This window comes from Trichechus manatus, unplaced genomic scaffold (genome assembly GCF_000243295.1).
Source record: "Trichechus manatus latirostris isolate Lorelei unplaced genomic scaffold, TriManLat1.0 scaffold00026, whole genome shotgun sequence".
In the NCBI taxonomy this organism is placed as follows: domain Eukaryota; kingdom Metazoa; phylum Chordata; class Mammalia; order Sirenia; family Trichechidae; genus Trichechus; species Trichechus manatus.
In genome coordinates this window covers 2,220,532-2,229,052 of record NW_004443962.1, presented here as the reverse complement: position 1 = coordinate 2,229,052, position 8,521 = coordinate 2,220,532, and the positions used below count along the sequence as shown (strand labels likewise).

Sequence of the window (8,521 nt, the reverse complement as noted above, 5' to 3'; positions counted from 1 at the left end):
CAGGCTGAACGGTGAACCTCGGAGATAACTTCACCGAGCTAAAACGGTGTCTGCGGGCCATACTCTCGGGGTTTCTCCAGTCTCCTTTAGGCCAGTAAACCTGGTCTTTTTTTGTGAGTTAGAATTATGTTCTACATCCTTCTCCAGCTCTGTCCAGAACCCTCTGCTGTGATCCTGGTCAGATGCTCTCCATTTCTTAAGCTTAAAGAACTGAAGAAAAAATTCAAATCTCGAGTTGCAGTTCGGAAGGATTCTATGGGCTAAATGCTGAATGATGCAGGAAGCATCAAAACAAGATGGAAGGAATATACAGAGTCACTGTACTAAAAAGAACTGGTTGACATTCAACCATTTCAGAAGGTAGCATATGATCAATAACCGATGGTAATGAAGGAAAGTGTCCCATCTGCACTGAAGGCATTGGCAAAAAACAAGACTCTAGCAACTGATGGAATACCAACTGAGATGTTTCAACAAACAGATGTAGCACTGGAGGTGCTCACCCGTCTGTTCCAAGAAATTTGGAAGACAGCTACCTGGACAATTCACTGGAAGAGATTCATATTTGTGCCCATTCCAAAGAAAGGTGATCCAACATAATGCAGAAATTATCGAAGAGTATCATTAATATTACACACAAGTAAAATTTTGCTGAAGATAGTTCAAAAGCGGTTGCAGCAGTACATCGAAAGGGAACTGCCAGAAATTCAAGCTGGACTCAGCAGAGGACGTGGAACCAGGGATATCACTGCTGATGTCTGATGGATCCTGGCTGAAAGCAGAAAGATGTTTACCTGTGTTTTATTGACTATGCAAAGATATTCGACTGTGTGGATCATAACAAATTATGGATAACATTGCAAAGAATGAGAATTCTAGAACATTTAATTTGTTCACATAGAACCTGTACATAGATCAAGAGGCAGTCCTTCGAACAGAACAAGGGGATACTGAGTGATTTAAAATCCAAAAAGGGGTGTGTCAGGGTTGTACCCTTTCACCATACCCTTTCAACCTGTATGCTGAGCAAATAAAATAACCTGAGAAGTTGGACTACATGAAGAAGAAAGCAGCATCAGGATTGGAGGAACTCATTAACAACCTGTGTTATGCAGATGACAGAACCTTGCTTGCTAAAAGTGAAGAGGACTGGAACCACTTACTGATGAAGATCGAAGACTACAGCCTTCAATATGGATTACATCTTTTAACATAAAAAAAAAAAATCTCACATCATGATTAACAGAGGAAAGACTGAAGTTGTCAAGCATTTCATTTCACTTGGATCCACTATCAACGCCCATGAAAGCAGTAGTCAAAAAAAATCAAACAAGGTAACGCACTAGCAAATCTGCTACAAAAGATGTCTTTAAAGTGTTCAAAAGCAAAGATGTCACTTTGAGGACCAAGTGAGCCTGATCCAAAAGCCATGGTGTTTTCCATCACTTCATATGCACGTGAAAGCTGGACAATGAATAAGGAAGACTGAAGAAGAACTGATGCCTCTCAACTATGGTGTTGGCAAAGAACACTGTATACACCATCGACTACCAGAAGAATGAACACATCTGTCTTGGAAGAAGTACAGCCAGAGTGCTCCTTGGAAGCGAGAATTGCAAGACTTCGTCTCACATACTTTGGATATGTTATCAGGAGGGACCAGTCCCTGGAGAAGGCCATCATGCTTAGTAAAGTAGAGGGTCAGTGAAAAAGAAGACGACACTCAAGGAGATGGACTGACACAGTGGCTGCAACAAAGGGCTCAAACATAACATTGACTGTGAGGATGGTGCAAGACCGGGCAGTGTTTCATTCTGTTGTATACAGGGTTGCAGTTAACAACAACAAGGCTGTGGTTCTAATCCCATTTGGAATAGGCTGTCTTTGTTACATTAATGAGGCAGGATTAGTGCAGGGTGTATCTTGAGTCAACGTCTTTCAAGATACATAAGAGATTAAACAAGCGAGCAGAGGAGAGTTGGGGTAAGAAAAATGCCAAGACACATGGAGATCTCCAATGAACCAGGAAGCAGAAGCTGAAGAGACAAGGACTTTCCTCCAGAGGTGACACAGAGAGAAAAGTCTTTCACGAGCCGGAGCTCTCAGCTCAGACTTCTAGCCTCTAAAACTGTGAGAAAATAAATTTGTTTACTAAAGCCATCCACTTGTATTTCTGTTGTAGCAGCACTAGACAACTAAGACAGTCATAAAAAGGAAACTTGGACTATTTAAGTTGCTCCAATCCAGAAATGCCATATCTTATTTTACTATCTGGACAATTTCTACAAATAATAATTTTAAGAGATTAACAAAATAGCCTATTACCACCAGCTATTATCAATATTACAATTTCTACCAAATACCCTTTATTCTACATTGCTACCTATTTATGTACACAGCAAATACTTATTTAATGCTTCCTGGATAACATAAACCTTTAGTGAGTCTATTATTAAGGAGTAAAATAAGGTTGCCTGTCACATCATTCTACTTTCCCTCATGCAGACCTTCCCCACTTTTCTTTCTCTAATCCCTCTGCTTCCCCATCTACCATACCCCAGAACTCAAGTGGTTTGGCTTCCTGACCAAGAACCTAATCAAGTATATTTGCTACTTGTTAGTTGTCCAGGAAACAAGAATTTCCTGAACTTGTGGTTACTTGATCGTGTGGGTGTGAGAATTTAGTTCTGCCACAGTTACTACATTATTTTGTTGTATGAGGAATCCCAGAAATGTCAACTATTTAAGCAATACTGCATTGTTACAATTCAGAATAACAAGTACATGTACCACTTTCACATTCATGTTCTCCTCAATAAAAAACAAACAAACAACAGTGTCCTTGAGTCAATTCCGACTCATGGAGACTACATGCGTGTCAGGGTACAACTGCGTGTATAGGGTTTTCAATGGCCAGTCTTTCAGGAGTAATTGGCAGGTCTTTCTTCCAAGATGTCTCTGAGCGGGCTTTAACTGCCAATTTTCTGGATAGCAGCAAGCATGTTAAATGTTTGCACCACCCAGGGACTCCAAATATGAAGGTCAAGAGAAAGTCACAGGTAATCAGAGCGAAAAGACATGCTCCATAAACCTATCCTTGTGGGCACCAACCAAATTTACTTAAGTCTGTCTTCTACCGAGTTAAATCAATTAACTAATTTATTTGTTAAGTGCTCAGCACTACCCTAATTCTGAGGACAGAGAATTAGTGACAGATGTAGCCTATTAAACAGTAAGAATGCAAGCCAAGTAAATAGTGAAAGGTTTCAGAAGGTAACAATGCAGTTGAGCTTTAAGAATGAGTGGAAATCAGGCACGTAGAAGAAGAACAGATACTGCACCTTCTCTCTGCAATGTAAGCTGCAACATAAGAGGTGCAACGGAAGTAAAGCCACAAAAATTGGAATTACAGTAGCACGTGGAATGAGCAGCATTAATGTATTACCTTTTAGTAATTATATTGAAAGCACTTTCCGTGATTTGGGCTTTTAAACGGCCTTCAAATATTTTTTATAAATTATAAACGTATTTGTTACCTTCAGAATAATCATGCTCTTATTTCTGTGAGATGTTTATAAGCAATCAGAAACATTCTATGACAGAAACACAGATAATATAATGTCTCAATTGGCAAATTAATTTTCACGACAACAATCTTACACACTCTATAAAAGGACATACACTAATCAGTTTTGTCATCTCTCTATACTGTGACTGACAGACAGAAATCTGCTTGTTTACAAATCAAATGACTCTATTAACTCACTAAACAGGCTCACCAGCCCAACTCTCAATCCATCTTCAAGTTATTCAGGAGGTCACCAGGCTTCAAGGATATTATCCAGTTCACACCAAAGGCTCTTTCTAATATTTTTCTCCAGTCACGTTTTAAAAGATTTGATTAACAAAAAACATTCACGACAAAGTGGTTGTAGCATTTTTTTTCCATTTTTTATTAATGAAAAATAGCTATCAAAACTTTTGATCAACATAAGTAACTAGTGCCCACAAACTGCATTTAGTTAGCCTGCTAAGCCTCGTGTGGAAACAGACGCTTTCTGCAGACATTTGTTTTTTCAAATTGTGAAAGTACCTAGAAGACCTCGATTACAACCTTCCAGAACAGCCAAAGTCCAGAGACCCGAGGCTGGGAGCTGCAGGTGACCATTCATCACACTGTTCATTCTGACTCAAGTCTAAACAATCTGACACCTGTGTCCCCTCAGCTCTCCGTCACTTTCACTTCAGCTGACTTTTAAAGGTCCTAGAGCACACCTGTTTCATCGCTGGTTTTTACTTTCCAACTTTCTTGTTTGCTAATTTAACAAACTTACACTGTAACCGAAAATAAGCAGAATACAGTTAATCAAAATTTAGACTATCGTGCAAAAAGTTCAAAGCTGAAGGACAGGGAGGGAGATGGATACTTATACATAGGAATTATTTCTTCTTCCTGCTTCCCAAATAAACACAAAATTATCTCCTTCAATGTATCGAAACAACCTTCAATATAAGAGCTACATAGTCCCTACTAAATTTTAAAATGTTCATAGAAATTTTTTTTCTATAAATCTATTTATCTAGAATTTTTTTTATAAACATTTTCAAGGAATCAGTTATTTTATCAATTCCAAAAGAACAAAAAGAGTGAAGACTAAGAAAATGTCAGGTTAATATATGACTATAAATACAGAGCAATGTTATTCTACATCATCAATTCTCCTATAACTTTCATATGGATTTTGCTAATACACATGTGTTGAAATGGGCTTTGACAGTTCAGGTTGTGTGTCAACTTGGCTGGGCCATGACTCTCAGTGGTTTGGCAGATGTATGATGTTGTGATCATTTCCATGATGAGATCTGGTATAATGTGATCACCTCCCTAATGAGATCTGCTGTGAGTGGCCAATCAGTTGAATGGGAGTTTCCCTGGGCATGTGATCTCACTGAAGTGGATATTCTGGCAATACTTGTGGGCTTTTGCTCAATCTGGATGCTGCAGCTGGCTCCTGTTTGTCTGACCTCCGGTTCTCGGGACTTGAGCTAGCAGCTTACCTGTGGTCTTGCCTGCTGACCTTGGGATTCATCGATCTTTGCAGCCTGTGAGCAAGAGCCCTGCTCTCTGACCTGTCGATCTTGGGTTCCCAGCCCCTGCGGCTATGTGAATCATTAGAAGTCTCTATCCTGACCCATGGATTTGGGATGTTTCAGCCTCTACAACCACATGAGCCATTTCCTTTATATAAATCTCTCTCTCTCTATATATATATATATGCTTTACTGGTTTTGCTTCTCTTAGAGCATCCAGCCTAAGACAGTGGCACACTCTAAATAACCCCATACGTAACTTGGTTGACCATCAATATAACAGAACTGGTGTATTCCCTAATAACCTACCTCTTATTCCCATAATATTTTGCCTAAGTGTATGCCATGAAACATCAGTCCCTAGAAGTTGTTTCATGCAAAAAGGGTTCTGTTCCTAAACAAACCTGGAAAACCCTGTATACTTTGACTCCTCCTGGAGATTCATAATATACATGAGTATATTAAGATCTGAGAAGTCCTAGAGAAAAGAAGCCTGCTCGTTTTGTCTAAACCAGCTTTTCCCACACATCTTTAGCAACAAAATCCTTTCTTGGAGACAACCCTTGAAACTAGTATTTTACAGAACATATGTGAAGGGAATAAGCTTCTCTAATTATATTTCCAGAACTGTCACAATATCTTGCATTTTCACTAAGATTAGTAACAGTACTGCTACCTAGATGCCCTTGTATTTGCTCCTCAGATGTGACCATTTCTAAATGTTCCAAGAAGGTAAAAACTTGAAAACATCTTTCAAGACTACCTAAGTGAAGAATTCTCTTTTATACTTACCTTTCTATAGTGCTTGTCACTTTCAGATCCATGATCTGTTGCTCTAAACACTGTTTCTCCAGATGAACCTTAAAAATAAATATTCATTCCTTTAAGTTCTCCAGTGAAGTCAACAGTCTAAGCTAAATTCCAAATTACGTCTAGTTAATTAAAAGATAAATGGATTTTTAGAGCAACCCAGATCCAAATCACTTTAAGAAAACTATTCTTATTTTAAGGAACAATACTGGCAACCTATTTAGGGACTAAAAAAACAAACAAAAAACACAGCACGTTTAAACTATTTTTCAAAAAATACAACTGGAAAGTACAATTAAAAAAAAAAAAAAGGCAATCTTTGGTAAGGATTATTTTACAAGAGAGTACTTACAGGTTGGCCATATGTCATTGCCATTACAGACCACACATAGTAAGAAAATAAATTTAAAATGTCAACCATGACAGGGCAGATGAGACATACTAAAATTACTTTTCATTTCAATTACCAAAAACAATTAGATCTATCTCAAGAAAATATCTGGGCTAAGCAAACTATCTTTTTAATAGCTTTAATCTTTTAACAGATACATATTTAGGAATTTTAGTTTACTACAGAAGAATTATTTTATTATTTCCACCTAAAGGATACGAGTTTGCCTAACATAGTTCTGGAGCTTTAAAATTCAGCCTAAGCAGCATTATAATTTGGTCTGCAACTTTATTTGCAACTAGTTTATTAGAAACACTTAAAAGGCATGTTAAGGTCAGCAAAAATGTCTGTTTACACACCTAACAAGAGAAGTAGGTCAGAAGCTCCTATGATTTCACTAACCAATTTGTGACCTGTGAAAAATCAGCAAAAGGGGAAATAGAAATGTAAAATTTAACAGGGATGAGCAAACAAAGATATTTGAGATCTCAGATTTATACCACGATAGGGTAGTAATTGGGCAAATATGCCAAGATTAACCTTAATAAATTCTAATCATCATGGTTTACCATAATTAAATTTGTTTTAAGATCACCAAATTGGCTGTAACAATTATGAAAAGTAAACACATAGGAAGTCTCATCTAATTGTCAAGAACATGTAGCTTTTTTTACCCTCACTGACTAAAGCCAAGCACATTTAAGTTCTGGTAAATTTTCCCTTTATTGACTAACTGAAGATTAAAACTACTAGGTAACAAAACTTTGTGTTTATCTTTTTTTTTATTCTGTTTTTCATTTGTACTAAATGTTTTAAATTCAAAAGATGGGAATAAAAAAACCAAATACATCTAAGTATGTTATCTTGTGGTTCCTGAAATTTAAAATGAGCTCAAACACAGGCCCTTTCTTACCTGTGGTGAAAAAGTCCTTGAGTAAGCTGAGGCTCTCAACGATCTTGTCAAAGTCTGGTGCCAACTTTGCAAGGTCTTCTGAATTAGGAAGGGCTTTTCTAATTTTCTCTAGAGAAGACCAAAAAATACACATATTCTCAAAAAAAGAATTTGAATATTAAAACATTCATCTAAACTTTAATTAAGCATCATATATATATTTACATTAATTATATTTTTTCCATAGTTCTATTACAAACATTACATAGATCGGAAGCAACATATTATTTTGATGATCTTGTACAAGGCATGAAAGTTTTAAAAAAGACTCACCAAGTGTATGGCTTAGATGGGTATCTTTGATTTACAGGTTAAATGCATTAAGACAGATGCACTATATTAAAAATGTTAGCACTGAATTGGAATCGAAGTACTTCCTGGGAGGAAGTTACAGGAACAAGGCAAAGAATTGAAGAAAGAGAAAAACATCTTTTGAAGCACTTGGCCTGAACTCAGTAACAAAGGTCAGGGAATCCTAGTTCAAATTCAAGGACAGAGTTTCATTACTTTTCTCCTTCCTAACAACAGATTCACACTCATTACCAATTGGGAATAACTGTCCAAAAGTCCTGGTGGCGCAGTGGTTAAGCATTCATCTGCTAACCAAAAGGTCGGCAGTCTGAATCCATCAACCACTCCTTGGAAACTCTATGGGGCAGTTCTACTCTGTCCTACAGGGTTGCTATGAGTTGGAATCGACTTGATGACAATGGGTTTTTTTGTTTGTTTGTTTGTCCAAAAGCCCAAGACAAGCTTTTGTTTTACTTTGCCACCTTTATTCATAAAATGGTCAAATTATGATTATTTTTGTTTACAAATCCTCAACAAGCTTGTCAAAGTCTGGCATCAACTTTACAAGATCTTCTGAGTTAGGAAAGGCTTTACTAAGTAACTTTCTATGGAGAAGACCAAAATATAAAATATTCTCAAAGTAAGACTATGCGCCAGATATTCTTCAATGCTGTAACAGTAATAACCTGTTTAATTCTCATAAGCCTACTAAGTAGTTACTATTTTCAACTGCACTTTACAGATGAGGAACTGGCCACAGAGACTGAATCAGTGGTCCTGGGCACACGGCCAGAAAGTGGTGGAGCCAAGGTTCAAGCCCCGCATTCATGCTCTTCGCCCCAGACAGTGCTACCGGCAAACGTTGAAAAGCTCACCTCGTGATCATGAATATCAGAAAAACAATTTGAAAGAGTGCTCTTCCTGCAAATACCTTTGCCGAAAGGTCACAGTTTTAAGAAAGTGCTGTGAAACAGTACATGTAGAGA

General features: G+C 37.5%; 1 protein-coding gene across 1 annotated transcript in view; it reads right to left on the bottom strand.

Moving 5' to 3' along the window:
* Positions 1-8,521, bottom strand: part of OPA1 (OPA1 mitochondrial dynamin like GTPase) — a 97,260-nt gene that overhangs the window by 78,528 nt on the left and 10,211 nt on the right. The window contains 3 exon segments of the mRNA XM_023728674.1: positions 5,884-5,951; positions 6,652-6,705; positions 7,206-7,313. Coding sequence (XP_023584442.1) covers positions 5,884-5,951; positions 6,652-6,705; positions 7,206-7,313 — 230 coding nt within the window.